At 51.2% G+C, this 25,665-nt stretch overlaps 3 protein-coding genes across 8 annotated transcripts in view; 2 read left to right on the plus strand and 1 right to left on the minus strand.

Annotated features, from left to right (window-relative positions):
• Positions 1–363: 363 nt before the first annotated feature.
• DPH7 (diphthamide biosynthesis 7) lies at positions 364–19,285 on the plus strand. The gene is made up of 13 exons (XM_058693330.1): positions 364–432; positions 1,867–1,886; positions 2,091–2,259; positions 2,309–2,644; positions 3,760–3,893; positions 4,274–4,361; positions 5,852–5,943; positions 6,351–6,523; positions 11,220–11,324; positions 11,428–11,497; positions 11,623–11,688; positions 12,175–12,347; positions 18,603–19,285. Exons 1-13 carry the CDS (start codon positions 364–366, stop codon positions 19,055–19,057), a joined length of 1,950 nt encoding a protein of 649 aa, XP_058549313.1. The 3' UTR covers positions 19,058–19,285.
• A 1,034-nt stretch (positions 19,286–20,319) lies between these two features.
• MRPL41 (mitochondrial ribosomal protein L41) lies at positions 20,320–20,983 on the minus strand. The gene has a single exon (XM_058693398.1). It carries the CDS (start codon positions 20,859–20,861, stop codon positions 20,454–20,456), a length of 408 nt encoding a protein of 135 aa, XP_058549381.1. The 5' UTR covers positions 20,862–20,983; the 3' UTR covers positions 20,320–20,453.
• A 183-nt stretch (positions 20,984–21,166) lies between these two features.
• Positions 21,167–25,665, plus strand: part of PNPLA7 (patatin like phospholipase domain containing 7) — a 63,051-nt gene continuing 58,552 nt past the window's right edge. For 3 of the 6 annotated variants that reach the window (XM_058693385.1, XM_058693388.1, XM_058693390.1), the window contains exons 1-5: positions 21,173–21,304; positions 22,670–22,701; positions 24,378–24,452; positions 24,619–24,706; positions 25,196–25,275. In XM_058693385.1, the coding sequence (XP_058549368.1) occupies positions 22,672–22,701; positions 24,378–24,452; positions 24,619–24,706; positions 25,196–25,275 (273 nt within the window). In that variant the 5' untranslated portion in view covers positions 21,173–21,304; positions 22,670–22,671. Of the gene's footprint in view, positions 21,305–21,346; positions 21,427–22,669; positions 22,702–24,377; positions 24,453–24,618; positions 24,707–25,195; positions 25,276–25,665 lie in introns of those variants that run through there. The other 3 variants (XM_058693386.1, XM_058693387.1, XM_058693389.1) reach the window with 3 other exon arrangements.

Genomic DNA, 25,665 nt, shown 5'->3' on the forward strand with positions numbered 1-25,665 from the left:
CCTTCTTCCAGAGGCCAGCTCTAGTCTGGACCGTTTGGGTGGGGGGAACCCAGGTATGTTGGCATGTTGGGGTTTGGGTGGTCTTCCAGGCGCAAGGCCTTGAGTGTGCTCAGGCAGTGTGCTTTCAGGCAAAAAGGCTCCTGGGAAGAGGAGGCAAAAGACCACAGGCTGTGGTTTTTGCCTCTGTCCTTCATGACCCGGCACTTCAGCCTGTCTGCATTCCCTGACCACACATTATCCTGAGGTCATTATCCTGGCTACTTGCCAGAAAATTACATTGAAATTGAAGTGCCCAGGGTCTCTCAGCAGACCTGTAGGTCACCACGCTAGGTCCTGATACACGGTTGAGGTCTTCCACGTCGCATGGCTCATCGGAATAGCATTGGTCTGGGGATCGTGCAACGTAGCTGCTTTGAGCAGGCGCTGCTGCTGGTAGCTGATCCCCGTCCAATTGGGCTGTGCCCCTGTACCGTGTGTTAGAGACCCCCCCACGTCTGTGCTGGTGAAGGGCTAGAGCTTAGAAGGTGGCTGTAAGGGTTCTAGAGTTGCCCATGTAGTGGCTCCTTCCCTTTGCTCGAGTCACTGCAGTGGCTCCCTGGAGTGGACACTGTTGTGAAGGTGCTGTAGGATCCACAGACAGTTTTTATCCCTGTTTGCTTCCCTTGTCCCTTCTCTGATGGCAGTCCCTGGTTTCTTTTCTCCTCTGATGGCCCCAAACTCTTGATCTTTGCAGTCACACCTCTTAGGGTGCCTATGAAATGTTACCATTCAGATGGTTAGTGTAGGGGCTTGTTTGAGTTGTAGTGTGTGGGGCTGGGTGACTTGACCTTAATTTTCCCCCTAAAGATTTTTTATTTTATTTTTTTTTAAGTAGTGTCTACACCCAGTGCTCATGCTGGGTGTAGACACTCATGTCTACACCCAGCATGAGTGTCTGGGGGGCTCAAGCTCATGACCCGGAAGTCAAGAGTTGCATATTTTACGGACTGAGCCAGCCGGGTGCCCCTTGACCCTTCCTTGTAGCAGATACAAATGTGTGGTTCAGCTATTTTGGAAAGTCCTGATGCTTTCTGACCAACCTTTTCTGCTTCTCTGCTTCAGCTGCCACCTGAGCTGCTGACTCACAGCTGTATATCTAGCCATAGCCCTACTTGAAAACCACAGGCTGGGTACCCAGGTATCTATGTGGATTTCAATGTCAGCTTGTCCAGCTACCTGGAGCTATCATAACAAGTTAGCATTCAGCAGATGGCTTCAGACAACAATGTATCATCCCTGTTGTGGAGGTGGGAAGTCCCAGATGGGTGTGTTGGCAGGACCATGATCCCTCTGAAGACACATGGGAAGGTGGGCCTGTTTCAGGCCTCTCCTACCTTCTGGCAGTTTGAGGCCTCCCTTGCCTTGTGGATGCAACATACCAATCCTCTGTTTTTACGTTATCTTTTTTCTGTGGGTCTCTGTCCCTGGGAGACCAAATCACCTTTTCATAAAGACACCAGTCATATTGGACTAGGGCTCACCGTAATGACCTCGTTTTAACTGGATTACCTCTGTAAAGGCCCTGTTTCCAAAGGTCACATTCTGTGGTGCTGTGGGATAGGACTTCAATGTATCTTTTGGGGCAGACACAATTCAATCCATCCTTAACAGTGTCCAAAACTTGCCTTCCCCAAATCTATTCTGTAGAATATATTAATTTTCTTGAATGGCAGCCGCATCTACTCCGTGTCCCAAGTGAGATCATGGCAGTGCTGGGTGGCCTTTACATTCTGAGTGGCTGACAGACCCCTGCCGCTGGCGCCACGAGTCTGTCTACCTACCTACCCACCACCTCAGTCCGCCCTGTCTCCTGTGCTGTCCTGGCAGGCGGGACTTGGCATCCACGGGTGCGCCGCACTTCATGGCCTACCGGCAGCCCTCTAGGATGGACATGAGGGGCACAGGGCTGGCAGGACGCAGCCCTTTTAGGACTGACCCTGGATTGGGCTCCCTGAATGTCTAGGTCCTTAGCTTACCCCCACTTTCATGCCCGTTTTCTCTTCCTCTGCGTCCCGCAACCCCCCCCCCCCCCCCCCCCCGCTCTCCTTCAGAGCCCAGATCTTCGGGGACTCCGAAGGGGACACCACTGCCCGCCCAGATGCCCACGTCTCCCTGCCAGGGCAAGATGCGAGCCCTGGCACGTGGGGCCCGAGGAAGTCCGCCGGCCGGCGGGAGGCGCCGGAGGCCACCGTCACGCGCGGCGGCAATCGGCGGCCGGAAGTCCCGCCCCGACGCCCCAGGAAAGGGAAGGAGGGGACTGCGGAAGTAGAAAAAGGACCGGCTGCGGGAGCATTTCTTCACCGACGCGGTCTTTGGTCTTGACTCCGAGCCCCCTCTCACCGTCGACCTCAGCCCCGACCCCGCTCCCAATCTGGCCTCGTCACCCCTCCCGCGCTGCCCGGTTCCCGCAGCCTTGGACGCTACTGCGTCCTTGTCTGACTTCCGGGCGACGGAAGGTCGCGTGCGGCTGCTGCAGGTGGTGGACACGGAATACACCGCGGACTCGGTGGAATGGTGCCCGCTGGAAGGCCGCAGGCACTTGCTGGTCTGCGGCACCTACCAGCTGCGGAAGCCAGAGGACCAGCCCGCGGACCCTGAGAGCAAGGTGTGTGGTGTCCTCCTGGCCGTAGGCGGTCTCGGCCGCGGCTTTCTAGGTCCGTGCTCCCCAAATGGCGTTTCTCGAGTAGCTAAGGCCCCAGAGTCAAACTCTCTTTTAGGAGAGGTCTCAGGAAGGACGAGAAAATACTTCAGAGAGGCAGAGCCGACCGCAAATGTTGAGACGTGTCTGGCCTGTTGTGGGGGAGGCAGGAACAGAAAAGGCTGCGGAGTCACACAGGAGATGAAGATGTGACGTTTGCGTTGTGGCCAGAAGGTAGGTTAGAATGGGCATCTTGAAAGTAAAATGTACCCCATATGCAGGCGTGGCTCAAGCTTATGAATGAAGCCTAGAATAGAAAGAAAAACGGGAATTGGAAGGAGCCGTACCTATTCTCTTGATGGCAGCATCTATTCAGATCCAAACCAGAACACTACTAAGCATGAGAACTGGCACTCCAGCAACAGGCCTAGGTCAGGACCCTTCCGGGCAGACTGGGTCCTTTGGTGACCCTAACCATAGCTGGTCCCTGTTAGCTCACCTAGAAGGAGCATTGTAGGGGCACCCGGCTGGCTCAGTCCGAAGAGCACGCGACGCTTGATCTCGGAGTCATGGATTTAATTGAGCCCCACGTCGGTGTAGAGATTGCTTAAATAAAACTTTAAAAAAAAAGCATCCTGGGGGCGCCTGGGTGGCTCAGTCGGTTGAGCGTCCGACTTCGGCTCAGGTCATGATCTTGCGGTTTGTGGGTTCGAGCCCCGCGTCGGGCTCTGTGCCGACAGCTCAGAGCCTGGAGCCTGCTTCAGATTCTGTGTCTCCTTCTCTCTCTGCCCTCCCCCCCACTCACACTCTGTCTCTCTCTCCTTCAAAAGTAAATAAACATTAAAAAATTAAAAAAAAAAAAAAAAGCATTCTGTACTGAGTCTAGCAGAGTTTATCTACTTACCCATTAATCATGTACAAAAGGAGACATTTTTTCCAGCTCAGATAATCAGAGGTGCTGCTTTGAGGCCGAGTTCCAGAGCCTCGTCAAGCCTTTTCTTTCCCTTGATTCCTTTTCCCATCCCTTGGGTTCCTCGATATCTATTAAGGTAGTCATAGAGCATGTCTGCATTTTTTTGTAGAGTGGACTTGACCCTGACGAGCCTCCAAGCCGTTTAGGTCGTCTCTACTTGTATCGTCTCAATGCAGACAGCTCTGCTTGCCCCCTGCTTGAGATCCAAAGAAGAGATACTTCTGCAATCTTGGACATGAAATGGTATAACTGATAACAATTCCCCCTGTCTGGGACTTGTCGAGTATTTGTTCATTTAATCAGGGGAGACTGATGCCTGTCAGCATTCAGTAAGATGGGGAAATGTCTGAACTTTGGGTTCATTTCTTTATTGTCCTGCCCACCTGTTGGCATTTGGAGGCTACTAGAGACTTGGGCTCTTTTCATTTCTGAGTCCTAGGGTTGGTATCAGTCTGGGAAGTGATGCTAGTTTTCTGATTCGTAAGCTGGGGAATCTTGAAACAGAACTGTAGGCTACAACCTGGTTTTGGAATTGAAATTTAATAAGTTACTGAGGTGCATAATGCTAACCTGTGTTCTGGGCATATCCCGTGTTCTGACTGACATGTGAATTCTCTCCTCAGGTGCCACGTGCCGGTGGCCGGCCATGCCCTCTTGGGTGTGGCAGATGCTGGTGGGTCCATAGAACTGCTCCGCTTGGTGGGATCTGAGGTCAGTGACTAGGGCGAGGAGTTTTTGGGGGGTGGAAAGAATCTGAATGGAGAGGGTTTGGGCAGGAGGTTGTGCTGATATAAACCTTTTTGTGGGATGGTTTCCGTTCAATGGCAAATCGTATAAAACATTCTATTTTTTAAAAAATGCTGACTTATTTGTTTTCAGAGAGAGCGTATGGGAACATGAGTGGGGGAGGGGGCAGAGAGAGAGGGAGAGAGAGAACCCCAAGCAGGCTCCACGATGTCAGTGTGAATCCTGATGCAGGGCTCGATCCTAGAAACTGTGAGATCATGACCTGAAGCTGAAATCAAGAGTCAGAAGCTTAACTGACTGAGCCATCCAGGTGCCTCTGTCATATAACACTCTAAATTAGTATGCGATCTATTTTAAATTATTGGGTTCTGCATCTGAATTTGAGAAGAGATCAATTTATGTGTCACCAGCAGAAGGGGTGAAGTGACAGGGTATTTATTTACCTGTCAGTGGATCTGAAAGTTCCTCTGTAAGGAAAGCTGGACCAGCATTCTTAGGTTGATGATGCTGGGGCCAAGAATGGCCGTGAATTTCTTATGTGAAAGTGGTGTTTCTCAGCCATAATTAGGAAGGCAGTTTTCTATGTGACTTTTTCAGAGCATTTGGTATTGATCAGCACCACATGTTTGCAAAATGACTGCATCTGATTGTTGGAAGAGGGAGAGAACAGGGAAGTAAACAGCCCACAAGACCGAGCCCTGACTTAGTGAGAGGGACACACACTGGTCCAGGGGTGTGGGTGGGACTGGAACGGGTCCACTTGCTGTTGGATTTATGGCAGCTGAGGGCGTGTGTATAATGGACCTCGCCGGCCAGCTGAGAGCAGCTGCCCTATCTCAGGAGTGAGGGAGGAAACATCCGAGGAAGACTGTGGGCCCATCAACTGGGATTCTGAGCAAGAGTAGATAAACCCCAGAGAGGACACTGAGGAAGCAGCCTGCTAGGAGCCTTTTGATGGAGTTAAGCACTGTTCAGATACTTAGGTAATAAAAAAAAAAGCTTACATAAATCATAGGAAAGAGAAACAGCGTTTAATGGCTAGTTGTGGCTTCGGAAAAGGAAACTGGAGGAAAGAGCCGGCTGTCTCTGTCCCTGGAGAGAGAATATGCCAGCATCCCTTGAGGCCTGAAGAGATGGAGAGTGTGTCCCAGGGGTGCTTCTGGGAGTCTGCGTAGGCGGTGTGGTTATGTCTAGGAATGCATGGACAGCAAGGGGGACTGAAAAACAGATCAGCTTCCCCCAAGGTCACATGTGGGAAAGCCCTTCTGCAGGTGCGTCAGCTCCTGGAGGGCAGGGGCCAGTTGTCCGGTGTCTTCTCATTCTGCCGTGAATGAGGGACTGACCCGTTTTGTTCACCTAGTAGGCGATGAGGGAATGATGGCTACCTGAGCTACGGGAGTAGTCTTTCCAAGGTTCTGGGCTGCTTCCTTCTGATAGCGTTTTCTCTCCACTAGGATGCGTACACACTGCAGCCGTTTTCCAGCTTTGCCCTGGAGAAGCAGTGTCTGGCCTTGTCTCTGGATTGGTCCACTGGGAAAATTGGAAGGTAAGAGCCGGTGTTGGTGAGGGATCCCGTCTTTCCTCTGAGCATTCGTTGCTCTTTTCATGCAAGAGAGAGTTGAAACCTTGCACCAGCCTTGATTGTGGCTTCCTAGACTCAGGAATGTCATTACTGGTGCTCATCTGAAAAGAAACAATTCATCCTTTTAGGTAAAAGAGACAGTGTTTTCATCAGGAGAAGCTGACATGGGTTTATTTTGACAAGTTATGTGCTAGTTTTGATTTCTGCCAGATGCCCAAACCTGTTAACAGGCACATCCGTGCATCAGGCCCATGGACAGCCTCTCCCATGACACGTCTCGGGATGCCACCAGTCAGGAACCAGAAGTGGGTGATGAGTTTGGGTCAATGAATAAATTCAGCTGGGTTTCTCCGTTGGTTCTCTGTGTCTAGGGCCAGTGACCAGCCCTTGAAAGTCATTAGCAGTGACTCCAAGGGGCAGCTCTACCTGCTAGAGGTGAATGAGGAGGGGCCTGGGCTGCAGGAGGTGGCCATGTGGCAAGCCCATCACTTTGAGGCCTGGATTGCGGCTTTCAATTACTGGCAGACAGAAATCGTTTATTCAGGTTGGTACTTCTCCCCTGGGGATGGATCCTAGGAGGGAGGGAGTGAGCAGGTGAGGCCCAGGTCAGGGCTGTGACTCTGGACATGTTGGGATCGTGAAAACCCTTTGTGGAGAATGTATTTTCTGGGGCAAAAGCTGTTAGTTGGTACTCAACACTTAGCTATTCCTTAGAAAACAAAGCACACCTGGCCGTGGGCATTGCAGGGTGTTGGGGGACACTGCCCCCAGTGTTGGAGCAGCCGGACCCCTGCCTCCTGCCATGTTTGCTCCTGCTCCGAGAAATGCAGGGTTCCCACATTTTCCATTGCCATCTCTGGGTCCAGTGTTGGCCTTGTCACGTTGGATTTCAGGCTGTCACTCCTCTCTTGGGTCCAGTTTACCTTCCCAAAGAAAAGCCTGAGAGGGGTAGGATTGATTTCCTGACATTGTGAGTGGTATGTATTGGGGGTGCTGATGTGAGGACGAGAAATGAACACACCTGACGTTTGCAGGAGCCAGGTAGCTGAGCAGCCTCTCTTCCCCAGGTGGTGAGGACTCTTGGGAGACGGGGGGTGGGGGGCAGGGGGCATTGGTCTCTGAGAGAAGACAGAAGGAGAGGCAAAGAAAAGATCTGACCCTCGTTTCCTTTTGCGTCTAGTTGCTGGTGGTGTGCTGAGCCGTACAGTGAGTCGTGAGGTCCGGGACGTTCTGTTAGACCGTCCGCAAGCTCCGTGGCCCACCCCGCTCCGCCAGAACCACTCTTGGGGAGGTCCTCAGTGGCGGCCACGGTGCCTGGTCCGGGGAGTACCTCTCAGCAGTGCTCCCACGCCGGCCTCCTCCCGGTGCAGTCTTTTCTCTGCGTTATCCCAGGCTTCCCTCTTCTTTCTGATTGCTTCTCATTCCTTTGCTGGCTCCTTTCCCTCTGTTTGAAAGTGTTACTTGTCCTCTGGCCTATCTGGGTGCTCTTGTCGCTCTGCCTTGTTGCTCTTTTGATTTCAGCTGCTCTCTCTTCCAGAAACAATTGCATTCTGGTTGCTTAAGCAGACCTTTTTTGCTTGTTTGCTTTCTTTCTTTCTTTCTTTCTTCCTTCTTTCTTTCTCTCAAGGAGATTTTACTAATTTATTTTGAGTAATTTCTGCACCTAGCATGGGGTTTGAACTCATGACCCTGAGATCAAGTTACACACTCTTCAGACTGAGCCAGCCGGGTGCCCTAGACCTTTCTTCCCCCTGAGCTCTTGATGCCTTTATCTTGCCAGCTACCAAGCACTCTGCAAGGATGCTTCCGGGGTGGGGGGGATGGGGGGCAACTTCACCTCAGGTCATGATCTCATGGTTACTGAGATCAAGCCCTGCATCAAGCTTTGCACTGACAGCATGGAGCCTGCTTGGGGTTCTCTGTCTCTGCCCCTCTCCTGCTCATGAGTGCTCTCACTGTCTCACACACTGTCTCTTTCAAAGATAGATAAACATTAAGATGGGGTGCCTGGGTGGTTCAGTCGGTTGAGCGTCCGACTTTGGCTCAGGTCACGATCTCACAGCTTGTGAGTTCAAGCTGCGCGTCGGGCTCTGTGCTGACAGCTCGGAGCCTGGAGCCTGCCTCGGATTGTCTCCCTCCCTCTCTGCCCCTAACCTGCTCGCATTCTGTTTCTGTCTTTCTCAAAAATAAATAAAACGTTTAAAAAAATTAAAAAAAAATAATGAACGTTAAGAGGAAAAAAAAAAGGATGCTTCCTGGGCATTTCACATGTGGATCCTGGCTCAGGCCATTGTCCCTGTGTTGTCCTGTTGCACACAGCTCCTGCCTAATGTCCCGACCCCAGGGCAGGGTCTGGCTGCCCAAATCAGACACCAGCGTCCCCTCACCCCTTCCAGAAGTGGGAGTCCTATTGATCTTCCAAGCATCTCAGAATTGGCCATCTCTTTCTCTTGCCCCCTGTTGGGGGCACTGTCTCATCTCCTGGCAGAGCCCTGAAGGATGGCCCTGCATTCATTCTTGAGCCTTTCTAATCCTGCCTCCACACTGTAGCTAGAGCGATTGCTTTAAAACGTGAACTTGGGGTGTCTGAGTGGCTCACTCAGTTGAGCCTCTGACTTCAGCTCAGATCATGATCTCACGCTTCATGGTTCGAGACCCACAACGGGCTCTGTGCAGACACCTCAGCCTGGAGCCTGCTTTGTATTCTGTGCCTCCCTTTCTCTGCCCCTGCCCTGTTTATGCGCTGTCTCCCTGTGTTTCTCAAAAACTTAAAAAAAAAAAAAAAAAAAAAAAAAAAAAAAGCTACAAACATGCAAACGTTATCACACTTCACTCGTGGTTAAACCCTTTGCAGCTTCTCTCCAGAATTCTTGGTGCAATCCCCCCCAGCGACATTGTGGCTTTGCACATCGGGTCCCTGCCTACCTCTCCAGCCAGTTTTGAGTGATGGCTTTTTCCTCACCCATTCAGGGTTCTCTCCAATCTCCATGCTTTAACCGAACTGTTCTTTTTTCCCCAACCTCCGTGTTAGACCACCGGTTTGTTCTGCTTTTCTGGCAGGGCTCAGCTTAAAATCCTATCCTGGAGATACTGGTCCGGTTCGACCCCTTGTTGCTGTTTGGGCTCATCCTCATTGTGTCTAATGCTCATCTTCCCCTGACAGCTGGGTCCTTTCTGCATTTTTTGCTGTCACACTGTGAACAGTCTCAGTGACAACAATAGAGGTTTAATTTCTTGAGGCTTCTCATTCTTGGATTAGCTCTACCTTGAGACTCAGCTAATTCAGAGCCAAGCATAGTGGAGGCTGTGATGTTGTAATTCAGCACCAAGTCGTTTATTCAGTGAACGTTTGTTGAGCATCTACTATGTGCCATGCGCCGCTATAGGTGCCAGAGACACATGAGCTAACGAGACAGACAGAAGCCCTGCTTTCCCTGAACTTACACAGAGAGGAGACGGGCAGTGGTCACAAAGCATGACACAGAATGAGTGAAGAGAGGGCACAGTGGCTCAGAGGTGAGAAGTGCTTTGGTGGGCTGTGACTGGGGGATTGGGGTGCTGTGGGCAGGTGCAGCCTGTCCTGTTACAGAGCATGGTCATGGTGGGCAGAGGTAGGGCAGGAGTGAGCCTGCTGCATGAGGACAGCAAGCGGCTGTGTGGCCAGAATGGCAGGAGGCAGGTGGCAGAACAGAAGGTGAGATCAAAGTTCACGTGGCCTTGGGGGCCTCAGGATGGACTTTGGCTTTGGCTCAGACTGCAGTAGAAGCCATAGCAGGATATTGAGCAGAGGGGTGACGTTTTCTGACTTAATGTTGCAGAATAGAAGGGGATCTTTTTTCCTAATGTGTCAAGTAGAGACTGCAAGGAGACGAGGGCAGAGCCTGGGGACCTGCCATACACAGGTGGTGGCAAGAAGGCCTCAGACTGAGCTGGGAGCAGTGCACGCGAGGGAAAGGTGGTAGGACTTTGGTTGTATGTGTGAAGGTGGCTTGTCAGGATGTCCTGGTGGATGGATGTGGGGTGTGAGACAGACCAGCGTGTAAAGAAGCCAGTACCAGCTTTCTCTGCAAATTTGCCACAGGACGGCAGCTCAGATTGCAGGCTCACCTGCAGGTGTCCTGCCTGGCTGGACCGGTTCTGTTGGTCTACGTAGCTGTAGGTCGTGTTCCTCCTGTATCCCTTCTGTCTGTCCCGGGGATCTGCAGTGTGCTCAGCGAGCATGTGTTGGATGGGCGGAGTGGAGCAAAGGTGGCTAGGTGGTGGGTGGGTATAAGGAACGATACACGGTTGAGTGGATGGATGGACGGAGTGGTCAGACCTAGGTGTTTTTCTTTTGCTCTTCATCCTCCCTGTGGGCCCTGCTTTTCAGCCTTTCTCCCCTTCCTTCAAGATAGCCACCATCACACTGTATCTTGTTGCTGTCTTCAAAGACTAGTTATGGATTAGGGTGGCGGCTCCCTACCCTTCCTGTTTTTTCAGATTCCCTAAGACAAGCACAGAGGTCCTTTTACTGTAAGGTTACAAAATGTACTTCCCTTTAAAAAAATTTTTTTTTTATTCTTTATTTTTGAGAGAGAGACAGAGAGAGAGCATGATCAGGGGAGGAACAGAGAGAGAGAGAGGGAGACACAGAATCCGAAGCAGACTCCAGGCTCTGAGCTGTCAGCACAGAGCCCGACTCAGGGTTCGAACTCACGAACCAAAAGTTCATGACCTGAGCCGAAGTCGGACACTCAACCGACTCAGCCACGCAGGTGCCCCAGGTGACTTCAAGATAAATGGAGGTGTGCTGAAGGTTCCAGAACCTTAAGAAGTGCTTGTGTTGGGCCCCTGGATGGCTCAGTCAGTTGAGCGCCCAACTTCGGCTCAGGTCCGATCTCACTGTTCGTGAGTTCAAGCCCCACATTGGGCTCCGTGCTGACAACTCAGAGCCTGGAGCCTGCTTCGGATTCTGTGTCTCCCTCTCTCTCTGCCCCTCCCCAACTTGCACTCTGTGTGTCTCTCTCAAAAAATAAACATTTAAAAAAAATGCTCGTGTTTGCTGCCTCCTGCATATAGATCCTGTTCTGAGTTCCTTGATAAGGCAGCTCTGGTTTGTGGCAGCTAGGAGCATTGGTTGCTGGAGCCTGAACAGAAGGCACTTTAGCCACATGTGACCTGAAAATTCTTCCCCTGACTTCTTGTCCTTCCCTTTCATTCCTGTAGGCTGAGCTCATCAGCCTTTCCTGTCTTCCCTGCAGGTGCCCTCTTCAAGTGTGAAGACACAGTCACAGCACAGGCCTCTTTCTGGGGTGCTGTTTCTGGAGCTCTTCTGCCTGGTGCCAACCTGAAACCACCCAGGAAAAGTCCTTCACGGGGATTTCCTCACAGGCATACATTCCCTCCCTGAGAAGCGGCTGCTTCCTGTCGTCAGTGCCACGGTCAGTGGGCGTTTCTGTTTCCACACAGGTGGGGACGATGGTCTTCTGAAAGGCTGGGACACCAGGACACCTGGCACATCTGTGTTCACTAGCAAGAGGTAAATTCATCAAGGGGCCGGCCCTAGGCATGTACCACCAGCCCTCCCATCCCTCCTCCGCGGACTTTCCACCAGAGACGTGTCCCTGTGTGCGCACGCGCTCAGACCTTGCACTTTGCCTGTAGGCACTCCATGGGTGTGTGCAGCATCCGCAGCAGTCCCCATCGGGAGAACATCCTGGCCACGGGAAGGTGAGTCTCTTAGGGTTTGTGCACAGGGGTCCATCTTGCGTCTTTTCCTTCATTTTCTCACGTTGACCGTTGCAGTTTTTAATTGGACCAACTCTTAACGTTTACTTATTTGTTTTTGAGAGAGAGAGAGAGAGAGAGAGAGAGAGCACACACGTGTGCACGCAGGGGGAGGGCCAGAGAGAGAGGGAGACAGAGGATCCCAAGCAGGCTCTGTGCTGTCGCACGGTGCCTGATGTGGGGTTCGATCCCCTGAACCATGAGATCATGACCTGAGCCGAAATCAGACATTTAACCGACTGAGCCACCCAGACGCCCCCAGTTGGACCAACTCTTAAACCAAAGTGTAGGTTATCTGGGCTGGGGAAAAGGAACTTTGTCCTAGAGGAATGAATGGGATGGGCCTGCTTGGGAGATGTCCCCGCTGCCACCTAGGGAATAAGTGGGCATTGACTTTCCTGCATGATCCCTGTGCTGGATGGCTTTCAGCTATGACGAACATATTCTACTGTGGGACACCCGGAACATGAAGCAGCCTTTTGCAGACATGTCCGTGGGGGGCGGAGTGTGGCGGCTCAAGTGGCATCCTTTCCACCACCACCTGCTCCTGGCAGCGTGTATGCACGGTGGCTTTAAGATCTTCAACTGCCAAAAGGCAATAGGTGAGTAGGGGGCTTGGGGCAGTCAGGCCTGGGGTGGGGGTTCCCAGTTTCCTGCCCCCTTGCTCTGCCAGTGCTTCACTTCTGCTCACGCTGCCTTGCTCACGCTCTGTGAGCAGAACCCAGCACTGGTCAGACCCAGCTCAGACTTGGGCCTGAGCCCCAGAAGGTGGCTGGAGGGAAAGGGCAGCCCTGCGGGCCTCACTCTGAGTTCGTGCTGCGGGAGGGCCTGGGAACCGCCAGGCCCACCACCACCTTTCTCTGGCCAGCAAGTCTTCACTGTCAGGACCGTTGCACATTTTCTTCTCTCTTCGCAAACGCCCAACGCCCCCTTTCCCTCCTCGTTCTCCCTTCGTGACTCCACCTCCCTCCTCATCTATACAAAGAAGTGATTAAGGCACCACCTCTCTGCTCTGCAGGCCTGTCTCCTGTGTGCTGGGCCACGCCCCAGGACTTCCTGTTCTGCAGGGGCACAGGTGCGCTGCCCTGTTCTCAGCTGAAAGCCCCGTGAGGTCTCTTTTCTCACGTATTTGCTGCTTTCGCTGTACCCCTTCACTTTTGGGGTGTGGAGTCTTTTCATTCACCTCAGGGTGCTTCCTCATTTCCCTCGTGGTTTCCTCATTGACTCCTTGGTTGTCCATCAGTGTGTTGCTTAGTTTCCACATTTTTGTGACTGTCCTGAATTTTTTCCTGTTCCTGATTTCTAAGTATATTCTAAGTTTACTGAGGCCTGTCTTGTGGCCTCAAACGTGGTTGGTCCCAGAGAGTGCCCCACGGGCTTTCGAGAAGAGAGTTCTCCGCAGCTGTGGGTGGAGTGCCCTGTTCCCGTGTTCTCTGGGTTTTCTGTCTGGATGCTCTTTTAAATCATCTCTACACCCAGTGTGGGGCTCGGACCCACAACCCCAGGATCGAGAGTCACAGGCTCCACCGGCTGAGCCGGCCAGGTGCCCTGGAAGGTGGGGTAGTGAAGTCTCCGACCGTTACGGATGTATTGTGTCCTTCCTCATTTCTGTCCGTTTTTGCCTCGTGTATCGTGGGGTTCTGTTAGGTGCCTGTGATGTCTATAATGTTTGCATTTCCCTAATGTACAGACTCTTTTCATTGTCAGGGTCCTTACTTATTTCCAGTAACTGTGTTTGAGGGTCTGCGCCATCTGGTGTCCTCAGAGCCATTCTCGTTCTCTCTGGCTGCTCTGCGCGCTGCGACTGTACTGCCTTTTGCTCTCAGTCTGTTGATGGCCTGGAGTCTGCAGTGCGTCTCCTGTACTGGCTCGTGGCTCTTTGCCAGGAACATTATGGAAGTGACATTCTGCCTTCTTTAATGCGTTTCGTCAGGAGGCACAGGATGCCACTTTGTCCTTTCACTGCTGATGTTAATTTGGTCACTTGGTTAAGGTCTCCCCTGGGTTTCTCTGCTGTAAAAATACTGTTTTCCCCTGTGTGATTAATAATAAGTAGCCTGTGGTTAGAGTGAACCTTTTTATTCCTCACCAGACTTCCACTCAAATCCATTAATGAGTCTTCCCTGAATGAAATTATTACTATAATTGCAAAATGGTGATTTTGTAACTATTATCATACTCTGTACATTTTAAAATTAGCATTCACTTTTCTCCCATATATCTGTGTTTATTAACCATATAGATTCATGCGTTTTTATGTCATTCAGTGGGTCATAATCTATTATAGTCATCATTCATTACAATGTTCTCATTGTCCTAGACTTTTCCCATGAAAACCCCTTAAGCTGTCTCCTGTGTCCTTTTCACATGTCCCTATTGATTTTTGAGTACTTCCTCGCTTTTTGGCACAAAATATTTCACATTCATTTTGTATTTTGCCTCTCCCATACCTGGAATCAGCTATTTCTTCAGGGTGTCCTGGGTCCTCTTAGTGGTGAGTGTGTTTAGAATCCAAGATCTGGTCATTAGTTGGTCTTACAGCTACTGAGGTGTTGTGTATGGCTGTGTGTGTGTGTGTGTGTGTGTGTGTGTGTGCGTGCGCGCGCGCACATACATATGTATGTGTATGTTTACGTATAACGTGTACATGTGTGTGGTTATACATATGTGGATACGTTTGTGTGTGTATATATGGTTACATAACCATGTGTGCTTGTGTGTATATGTGTGTGTCCACATGTATGTATGCATATCCCTATTCCATGGTGTCTCCCTTCTCCAGTGAAAAGTTGCTCCCAGCAAACTCTTACTTACACGCTTCACCTCACAGAGTTGTTACTGTGCTGCACCTAACACAACCCTGTGAAGGGAACTCAAAATGCTCTTACAGCTCTTTTTTGTGAGATTAATTTGATATTGTCAGAGTGCTGTGTTCAAAGGTTACTTGGAAGTGGGTTTTTATTTATTTGAAATACAATTAGGTTTATTTGTTTCCTTTTTTTTTTAATTATTTACTTATTTATTTTATACAGGTTTTTTTGGTTTTTTTTGTTTTTTTTTTTTTTTTTAATGTTTATTTTGGAGAGAGAGACCAAGCACAAGCTGGGGAGGGGCAGAGAGGGAGACAGAGGATCCAGAGCAGGCTCTGCATTGTCAGCACAGAGCTGAATGCAGGGCTTGATCTTATGAACTGTGAGATCACGACATGAGCCAAAATCGGATGCCCAACAGACTGAGCCACTGAGGTACCCCCATATTTCTGTTTTTATAAATTTTCTTTGTCCATCTTTTGCCAATTTTTCTTTCTGGTTTCTTGTCTTTTTCCCCCTTGGTTTTACAGAGTTCTTATATATTAGCGTATCAGCTCCTTACCTCTGATATACATTGGAAATACATTCTCTTGCTTTATTGTCTCATTTTTGCCTCTGGTGTCCACCCCTCCCCCCAAGCAAAAGGCGCTTTTTTTTTTTTTTTTTTTTTTTTTAAACACATAATCTCTATGCCCAACGTGGGGCTTGAACTCACGCCCCCGAGATGGAGTTGCCTGCTCTACCAACTGAGCCAGCCAGGTGCCCCAACGGTGCTTTTTAATGTAATCACATTTATAGATATTTTTTCCCACGGAATCTTCTACATTTTGAATATTAGTGTTAAAAAGCTTTTCCCTTTTCACACTCAGGTTGTAAAAGAATTTACCAGTGTTGGGGCGCCTGGGTGGCGCAGTCGGTTAAGCGTCTAACTTCAGCTCAGGTCACGATCTCGTGGTCCGTGAGTTCGAGCCCCGCGTCGGGCTCTGGGCTGATGGCTCAGAGCCTGGAGCCTGCTTCCAATTCTGTGTCTCCTTCTCTCTCTGCCCCTCCCCCCTTCATGCTCTGTCTCTCTCTGTCTCAAAAATAAATAAAAACGTTAAAAAAAAAAATTTAACAAAAAAAAAAAAAAAAGAATTTACCAGTGTTTTCTTCTAGTACTTGTAGCACCATGTATTTAGTTAGAACTTTGGTCTGTGTTGTATGTGGTGCAAGCAGCTATCCCAACACCATTTATTAGAAAGTCCATCTACCCCCAGTAAATCCAGATGCCACTCTTCTTGTGTTCCGTACTTTCATGGCTTTTTTTTTTTTTTTTTTTTTTGTCTTTCGAGTCCCATTGGATGTCTCTTCATGTGTCTGTACCCACTGCTGTGATTGTGGAGGCTTGGTGGTGTCTTTGTAATAGCAGGGTTACTGGCACCTTCACTTTTCCTTTTTAAGGATTTCCTAACTATTCTTGTATTTGAACTTGACATTAACTTATCTTGTCCCAGAAAAAAGTTATTGGATTTTTATAGAAAGAAAGAAAGAAAGAAAGAAAGAAAGAAAGAAAGAAAGAAAGAAAGAAAGAAAGAAAGAAAGAAAAGGAAGAGAGAAAGAGAAAGAAAGAAAGAAAGAAAGAAAGAAAGAAAGAAAGAGAGAGAGAGAGAGAAAGAAAGAAAGAAAGAAAGAAAGAAAGAAAGAAAGAAAGAAAGAAAGAAAGATAGATTTTGAAACATTTAAAAAAAGGTGGGGTGGGGGGAACCTGTTGGATCAGTGGGTTGAGTGTCTGACTTCAGCTCAGGTCATGATCTCAGTTTGAATTTAAGCCCCACATCAGGCTCTCCGCTGTCAGCATGGAGCCCACTTCGGATCCTCTGTCCTCCTCTCTCTTTGCCCCTCCCCTACTTATTCTCTCTCTCTCAAAAATAAACATTAAAAAAAAAGTAGGATTTTGGCTTTTTATTACAGTTGTGTTGTTTTTCTGTTCTCTGTCTCATCAGTTTCTCCTTTTATGTTTGTTTCCCTTTGTCTCCTTTTTCTAGCATTTTGAGTTGGGAGTACAGTTCACTTTTCTTTATTATTGTGTTTGTATTAAGCTTTTTTTTTTTCTGAAGTTTATTGATTTATTTAGAGTGCTTGTGTATGCGAGCAGGGGAGGGGCAGAGAGAGAATCTCAAGCAGACTCTGAGCTGTCAGTGAAGAGCCTGACTTGGGGCTCGATCCCACAAACCATGAGATCATGAGCTGAGCTGAAACCAAGAGTTGGACACTTAACTGACTGAGACATTCAGGCACCCCTGCATTGAGTGTTTTTGCGTCTGAAATGTTCTCTGATTCAAGCATATTTTTAGGTTGTGAGATGTAATGATTTCATTTTTCAGAAGAAATTCTGTGACTTGAGTTCGTACTTTCCCTTTTGCCCAAGTGTGGTTTCGTAGGAGGTTTTAAATTTTTTAGGTAGAAGGACTTTTTTGTCCCTTTGTGTTAGTTTTAGTTTTTATTGCGTTATGATCAGAGAGTGTTGCTTGCTTGTACTATTTCTCCTTTGTGGAACTTTTTGATTCTTTGTTGCTTAACATGATGTTCTGTTAATATTCTGTGTGCACTTGGGTAGGAGATATGCTCTTTGTTATTGTTTGACTTGGGGCCCAGAATGGGGTCCTGGCTGGGAAAGCCCTGTGGCCCTGTCTCTGAGTCCCATCCGGGCTACCATGGAGGGACAGTGATGGTCTGAGGCACGCTCCCTCCCTTGCTCGTGTTGCCTGAGTGCCTTTCTGGCTGTCTGGGGACGTTCGGCATCTGGTTCCTCTCTGGAGCCTCTTCTGTCCGGGCAAAGCCCTGGCTTCGGGAGTAGGATCTCCTATGCTCTGGTGGCACTCTCAGCGTTTCCTGGTTCCAGCACTGACCTGGTCTACACTTCTTGGCCTTTCTTCATCACTGCTCATTTTGATTGCAGTTATTCTTCCTTTTTTTCTTGTTTTAAGTTTTATTTATTTATTTTGAGAGAGAGCACAAGCGGCGTAGGGAAAGAGGGGGAGGAAGAAGAGAGTCCCAAGCAGGCTCCACACTGTTAGCGCAGGCCCAACGGGGGGTTCGAACTCACGAACCGTGAGGTCATGACCTGAGCTGAAATCTAGAATCAGACACTTAACTGACTGAGCCCCACAGGCACCCCTCTGATTGCACTTCTGATGGCTCTGGCCCGGACCCTTGCACTTGGGAGGCATCAGTGGCACCCCTTTCAGAGTGTGTAGCTGTCCAGGCTTACTAAAGACCTGAATGGCTAACAGGCCTTTCACCTGGTGACAGTTTTCTAAGTTCACATCCCCAGGTCACTGGCCACCAGTTTTTTATGACTGCTCTTGCCATGCTTGGCCTTGCCCTGGACCCTAGATTACCTCAGCTTTGGCAACACCTTGTCATTTCTTTTTCTGGTTGAATATTGCTTTCAAACCTTCCATAGCTGAACCTCTTTCCAGTCTTGTCCTCCACCCTCAAAGTTGCTATAGCAACTCACCAGAAGGAAAACCACGTAAACTCCAATGAGTCCTTTCCAAGCTCAAATCCAGACTTTACAGAGCACGCTGAATTCTGTATGGTTTTGACCCTCCAGACACGTGTCGCCACTCCCCGATGGCGTTTCTGCCACATCTACTTGTTTGTGGTTCCCCAGATGTGTCCTGTTACCTTACACACGCTTGTTCTCTGTTTCACATGCGTCCCTGTCTCTCCCATCTGGCTAACTGCTTTGTCCTCTGCTTTGAAGTCTTAACTGAAGCTTTTGCCAAGTCCTCCAACTTGGAAGGGCACCGTCACCCTTGTGCTTCTGTAGCCAGGCCGATTCCTTTGTTAGGCACCACAGTGTACTCACTGCAAGATGAAGGTCTGTTTTCTTCTCATCTCTCCACGTCTCAAGGATTCCTTTGCATCATGCACAATGGTTGCTGACAAATGAGTGACTGCTTTTAGCAAAGTCTCCCTTTGAGAGTGGGCAGGGGCCATCATTTGGTAGTGATGAGATCAGCCTGGGTAACGTCACATTTCCTGTATTCTGTCTCATTCCAGAGGAGAAGCAGGAAGCCTGCACAGTCTCTGCATCCCACACATTGCCCAACTCATTGGTGTATGGAGCCGACTGGTCCTGGCTGTACGTCCACAATCCATTACAGACCTGCCGGTCATGCTGCTCAGGTTCCTCTCCCTGCAGCAACTCAGGAGCCAAAGCAGCACATCTCTCAAACCTGAAGGCTGTACACCAGTCACCAGCACCGTCTTACGATCATTTAGCAGAGAATGATGAAGAAGGTCATACCATACTTCAGAGCGGAAGCAAACCGAGGACTTCTGTCCAGGCACTCGCAGAGGACATGATGAAGAGTGACAGCCAGCTGCACACTGCCGGGACCAAGGTTTGTGACTCTGACCTCTATCTGGAAGCAGCGAACTTTGACATCAGCTTCCTAACTACTTGCTCCTTTTATGATCATATCCTTCACCTCTGGAAGTGGGAAAACATCTGAGCTGGGGAAGAGGTTGCTTGGCTTGAAGTCAAAGACCATTTCCACAAAGAAAGCCCAGAGTGCGACTTTGTGAGTGAACTGCTGTCAGACCGTCTCATTGAGATTCCTATTGTAGTCTCCACAGGTGACTATATAGGGCTCAGTGTACCTTATGTCCACAGTGTAAACAGTCAAAAAAGCTATTGGCTTCTCTTAAATAAACCTTATCGGGGGCGCCTGGGTGGCTCAGTTGGTTAAGTGTTTAACTTGGGCTCAGGTCACGATCTCACAGGTTTGTGAGTTCAAACCCCACATCGGGCTCTGTGCTGATGGCGAGGAGCCTGCTTGGGATTGTCTCTCTTCCTCTCTTTGTATGCCCATCCCCCATTCACATGCAGTCTCTCTCAAAAAACTTTAAAAAAAACAAAGATCACCTTATCATGGCACCAGAAGTGCTTGTATTAGCCTCCTATGCAGGTAAACAAAAGGAAGCCTACACACATTGAATTGCCTTAGCGTGTCATAAACTTGAAATATTCCCCATTGTGGCGTTAGTAACCTGAGTAGCTTCCGAAGCTTGGACACATACTAACTCCAAGAACATAACTGGGTTTGTGACTCATCTGACTCCCATAGTTCATTCTTGTCTCTCTGGAAGGAACAGTAGTTGAAGTGCAGGCTAGTGTAGAATTTGTCAAATTTCTACCAATATTCGGTTGTAGGTGATCAGAGTCAGAAAACACACACTTCTTTATTTTCTGATGAAAATATAGGGTCAGAACATGTAAGAAATCACTCTGTAAAAATGATCATTTCCCAGCTAATGGTGCATTTATTTCAACACAAGAATTTGAACCCTCCTTAAGAGTTTGTGTTAATGGTATTTAACTAAGGGTCAATTAAATATGAAGCAGAACACGTAAGACTTCAGGGACTATGCACTGAAACCGGGGAATCCAGAGGGGAGACTGTAGACGACGGGAGGTTTTGCCCCCAGAATAGTTGTTTTTCAACCCATAAAGAATATGCTGACTGGTTTCGGGAGTGAAGAATCTGGGGGGACAGATAACCAGTGTTGTCACGTGGCACCATGTGCCTTGTGAATTCTCCTTCCGTGTCTTCTCGCCCTTGGCCTACCTCCCCAGAACTTTTTGGTTGGGAAGACAGTGCTTCCAGTTACACCGGGAACAGGGCCTCTGCGAGCTCTGCCTCGCTCACTACACCTGGATCTGTCATGCCGCACCCTTTCATCTCACAATGATCAGATGCCAAAACCAACACCGGACGGTAGCTAAGGTCTTTAATAGGAACAAAACGAAGGAAATGCCTCCCCGCTCGCCCACCCCGGGACCAGCGGTCGGGGGCGATGGCCGGACGCAGTCCACAGGCACACCCAGCGGCTGCCACTCCTCGGCTCCTAGCGCGGGAAGTTCTTGGGGTACAGCTGGAAGAGCTTGCCTTCCTGCGTGGGCTCAAAGCCGTACTTGTCCAGCTGCTCCGGGTCGAAAGTGCCGTCCCTGTAGTCCTTCTCGATAGCAGGTGCCACTGCCTCCCGGAACAGCTGCTCGGCCGTCAGCGGCACGTCTGTGCCCGCCGGGACGCGGTAGTTCACATAGGGCTTGAGCTTGAAGCCAGCCAGCTCGGGCACCACCAGCTCCGGGACCATTTCCTTGACCTGCACGAACTTCCCGTCGCGGGCGTGCACGCCGGTGCCCTTGGTACCACGGCTCTTATAGAAGGTACGTGGGCCCCGCTTGCTGGTCCACCTACTCATGCGGTCGGCGCCCCGCACCACGATGCGGGCCGCCCCGCTCAGGAGGCCCATGCTGGGTGGGTCCTGCAGGATGCGAGCGTCCTCCGAGCCAGTTCACGCGTACGAGGCCGCCGCCAGGCGAACTCTTGCGGGTCTCCGCCGCACGGCACTCAGCTTCCGGCTCCCGTGATGACTTCCGGCAGTCCGCGCGGCTTCCGGCGCCGTCAGGCCTCTGCGCCGCAGCAAAGCAGCTCCGATTGGCTGCACTGCGTCCAATGCGCAGCCTCCACCCTGCGAGTGGGCGGGACCTCCAGACCCCGGCCAATGCGCGTGGAGGTCCGGCGTCCGCGGCGGGGCGGCGGGAGCGCGGACGTCGGCGGTCCGGCGGTGGGGTAGTGACGGGAGCGCGGACGTCGGCGGCCCGGCAGTCGGGGTAGTGACGGGAGCGCGGACGTCGGCGGCCCGGCGGTGGGGGGTAGTGACGGGAGCGCGGGCGTCGGGCGCGCGCGGTCCCGGTGAGTCCCCGCAGAGCGCCCTGAGGTTCTGGCTGGTCCCGAGAGGAAGGGTAGCCATTAGCTGCCCCACCCGGTGACGGACGCACACCGCCCCACAGGCCCGCGCGGCCCTGCGCTGCGCGGCGAGCCGCCTGTGGGAGGCGGAGCCGTGTCCTCTCGGTCGTCCGGACACTAACCACCGCTTCCAACCCCAACTCCGAGGTCCCCCAACCCTGAGTCCCGACCCCGCTGCCTGTCAACCCAAGCCGCCCAACTCCCAACGGCCTTCAACCCCGAGCCCCCTAACCTCGACGCCCCCTTCACCCCGACACCCGTCAACCCCAACGCCTGTTAACCCCGAGGTCTCCCAACCTGATGACCCTCCAAAATGACACCCCCAACCTGGATGGCCACTAACCCCGGTGCCTCCTAACCTGCCGTTTCCCAACCCTGCAGCCCACTTGCGCCCCTTCCCTCTGGCTCTGTGCTGTCCCAGATGGAGAAGCAATGGCTTCCACTTTGCCTCCCTAGCACGTGCTGGGGGCCATGAGCTCTACCCCACCTCAAATGTGCAGGGTGGGGTGCGTGGGGAGACTGCCTGGTCAGGGCACTAGCAGACCACAGAGCTGGGGTCAAGGGCGCTGCTGGCCTTTCAGGAGACTGAGAAGGAAGGGTTCTCCATGTGGTGGCAGAGGACACAGGACATTTGACCCAGGAGAAAGTGGGCTATGACCTTGCATCTGCCTTCTGCATCCTGATTTCTCTGAGTGGGATTTTGGAAGAGATAAATCCTCCCTTGCTGCTGCTTTTCTAAGGGGTCTGGGAGCCACAAGGTGAAGGCCCCAGACCTGGCTCCTCACCTCTAGACAGGGGTAAAGTGAACCAGGCAGGTCCTCAATTCATCATCTCCTGGACCCAACACACCCACCTTGAGGTCAACCACACCGGATAGGAAATCCCCTGACACAGGCCACTAGGTGTTCTCACAGTCTGCTGCCTGGCCTGGCCCCACACACCCCTACCTCACCCCCCAGCCACAGCCTCATCGCTGAGGCACTGGGAGCTCCTGGCTGCACTAGGCCTTGGCTGAGCTGCCCACACCCGCCCTTGACCAGCTGGGAGAGGAGTAGGACTTGGCTGCGCTTCGGGGTTCCTGGGCAGCCACGGGAGAGCTGTTTACAGAGAGGGAAGTGGCTCTGGTGTTTCTCTTCTTGGAGAACACAGCTTTCCACCAGGGTTTTCCTTTCAGTGAAGACATAACTTAAGGAGAAGAGGAACCCAGGAGAAGAGGCTGAAAGCATTGCTCTGCCCCATGAGCGTGAGTTGAGGGAACATTTGCCCTGAACCAGTGCTTCTTTTCACCTTGACTGTTTTTTTCATTTTTAGCCATGAAGCAAGAGGAAGATGCCAGCCCAGAGGTATGGAACTAGATGGTTCCAGGGATGAATCAGAGCCTCAAAATTCCCAATTAGGGGTGTTTCTGCATTTGCTCTGTGGGCAGCTCCTTGAAGTTGGCTAAATGTGGGAGAGGTGGTCTGGGCCCCTCTGTCTCCTTGTCGGATCTTGAGGCCACTTCTTCTCTGAGGTCAAAACTCAGTTCCTGCTCCCCCTTAGGACTTCTGCTTGTTTGTTTTAAAAAAAAATTTTTTTAATGTTTATTTTTCAGAGAGAGAGAGAGAGAGTGAGTGTGTGAGTGAGGGAGTTGTAGAGAGAGGGGAAGACACAGAATCCAAAGAGGCTCCAGGCTCTGAGCTGTTAGCACAGAGCCTGACATGGGGCTTGAACCCATGAACTGTGAGATCATGATCTCCACTGAAGTCAGATGCTTAACTGACTGAGCCACCCAGGTGCCCCAGACTTCTGCTTGTTTTGATGGGGGTCTTTTCCTTAGTGGAACATCTGTAGCTACATCACAAAGGCCTTTCTCTATTCCTGAAACAGAAAAGTAGATACATAAAAACAACCACGAAAGCCTGAGATGCTCAACCATACGAAGTTATATAACTAGATTATATAAGGGACACCTGTGTGACCCTTTCCGTGGATATCCCTGGTTGTCCCCAAAGCGGTGGTTGAGCTCTAAGGGACACACTTAGTGAAGGGTGTGGTTGTGAGTGCTGTCATGTTGAGAGCTGAGCACAATTGAGGCCAGGAGATGCCTCAGCTCTGAAGCAAAAAACTCCCACAACTTCCATTTGCCTCCTGAACCAAGTTCAAAAACATGGTTTTCTGGACCACTTACTTATTCTGCCTTGAGGCAACCAGCATTCTGCTTTCGAGACCCTTTTCTGAATGCCCTTCCATTTCACTGGGTTTTCTGGTGTCTAATGCTGGCTTCTGCTTTAGTTCTTGGCACTTGTGTAGAAACTAGAGAGGATTAACAGGGGCTCCCTGCCCTCTCCTCTTCCTGGCCTCTTGGGAGGAGGTGTGTGGGCGCCAGGAGGAATGCACAGTGGCTGCTTGTTTCACTGGTTTCTCTTGCTTGTTTTCATCTTCATCATTTTGGGGGAATCAGCCAGTACCCTCCAGGTAGGTGGCCCCAGCCATCTGCCCACTCACCCTCCTGTGCTCACTTTTCTCTTCCTCCTCCCTCCCTTGGGTCTGGACTTCAGAAGCCCCTAAAATCTCCTTCTTGGGGAGTGGTCGGTGCTGGTAAATAACCTTTCTCTGCTATGAGCTGATATGCCGTGTTCTCAGAATCCAGGTGGCTCCTTGGAGTTTCTCAACATTGCTGCAGTGCAGGCTTCGATGTGCCCTGGCACATGGCTGGCAGCACACGGTGTTGTGGGGTGCACCCCTAGTGGCTAGCCGGGTTTGCTCCTCTAGACTTGCATCTGAGGAACTGAAAAGCTGAAGATTGAGGATTCCACACGGCACAGCTGCTGGCCCTTCCCAGCCATCCCGTGGGTGGCCTTGGAGGTCGGGTTTCTCTCTCTGTGCTGAGCAGGTGCACTCGGAGGACCTCAGCAGCCCAGAAGATCACTTCTCCCAGGGCTGCTGACTGCCCTTCTAACCAGCAGCTTTATTCTTGCGGCCCTGGGAAGCCAGGGCCGTGCCTGTGTTGGCCCTTCGTGACCACAATGTTCCCTTCCAGGCTGGCTTTTGTCTGGGTCCTGTCCTGCAGTCCTGGGGGCTGCAGTTGACGGAGCAGCGGTCACAGTCTACCATGGTAACCGCCTTACGTGCCTCCTGGTGATGGGTGGGTGCTGGGATTTGTGGGCTTGCTTCACTCCTGGCTGCTCCTGTCACCTCCGTCCCAGCCTGTTGCCGGGGTAGGGAGGGGCTCTGCGGCAGCCTTGCTGACAGGCGCTTTGTCTGTCTGTGACCTCACCCAGCTCGTGGGGATTGTGATTGGAGCCCTCCTGGCCCTCGCCCTTGTTGGCATCACCGTCTTTTTTGTGTATAGGAGAGTTAACCGATTCCGTGAGTATCTTACTTCAGATATCCACCTCTATGGGGAAGGGACAAGGGCTTGGGAGAGTGGGGGAAGGTTCGGTGACCTAACCCCTGTTGTGAGCTTCTAGGAGCAGCCCTCAACCCTGTGGTGGCTTTTGGTGGGAATTGCTGGCCTGAGGCTGTGCACACCAGACCTATGGGATTTGAGTATGTTCCCAGCTTTCTCGGCTCGCAGAGACCCTTTTCTGAATGCCCTTCCATTTCACTGGGTACGAAGGGCTGCGAGTCCTGTTCAAAGGGCTGCAAGTCCTGGTACGAAGGGCTGTGAGTCCTGTTCCCTGTGATCCAGTCTGTGCCAGCCTGGGCCCCAGACGCTGGGTGCCATTCCCTGACACCATAAACCGTAGCAGGGGCAGGATAGGCTCGGTGTGTGTGCCCTACGGGCTGCTTGGCAGAGCCTTCCTGCCTGCCTGTGTCCCAGCCGTGGCTCAGGAGACCCCTCTGCTCCCCTTGCAGGACAGGTACAGCCCACTCCGCAGTACAGATTCCGAAAGAGAGACAAAGTGATGTTTTACGGCAGGAAGATCATGAGGAAGGTAACTTGTGCCGCAGGCCCTGTGTTCCTACAGGCCCCAGCGCAGTGGGGGCCCCAACAGCCTGCAGCTGCCCTCATGCCGCATTGTGGGGTCCTCCTAACGTTCAGAGACTGTTGGCCAGAGCAGAGACGGAGTGCTCATTGGCCCTTTGAGGTGCACATTCGTCTCAGCTAGAAAAGAGGACAGAGTCTCTGTCAGGAATATTCTGGGGTGCGTGGACACACAGGGTTCTGGCCATGGTGCTGAAATTGGGGGTCCTGCCAAGATTTGGAAGCTAGGAGGCCTCACTTCTCAGTCTGGTGGAGCCCTGCCTGCTCACCCCCAGTCTCTTCCACTCCCCTGAGGGCAGGAGGGACCCCACACTTCCCAGAGGCTTAGTGTACTTGAAAT

This window comes from Neofelis nebulosa, chromosome 12 (genome assembly GCF_028018385.1).
Source record: "Neofelis nebulosa isolate mNeoNeb1 chromosome 12, mNeoNeb1.pri, whole genome shotgun sequence".
Classification (NCBI taxonomy): Eukaryota; Metazoa; Chordata; class Mammalia; order Carnivora; family Felidae; genus Neofelis; species Neofelis nebulosa.

Coding starts and splice junctions, on each gene's coding strand:
- MRPL41 (XM_058693398.1), bottom strand. CDS start 20,861: ATGGGCCTCCTGAGCGGGGCGGCCCGCATCGTGGTGCGGGGCGCCGAC.
- DPH7 (XM_058693330.1), top strand. CDS start 364: ATGGCTCATCGGAATAGCATTGGTCTGGGGATCGTGCAACGTAGCTGC. Junction 3,894..4,273: donor GCAATCTTGGACATGAAATG/GTATAACTGATA, acceptor TTCTCTCCTCAG/GTGCCACGTGCCGGTGGCCG. Junction 11,325..11,427: donor CCTGAAACCACCCAGGAAAA/GTCCTTCACGGG, acceptor GTTTCCACACAG/GTGGGGACGATGGTCTTCTG.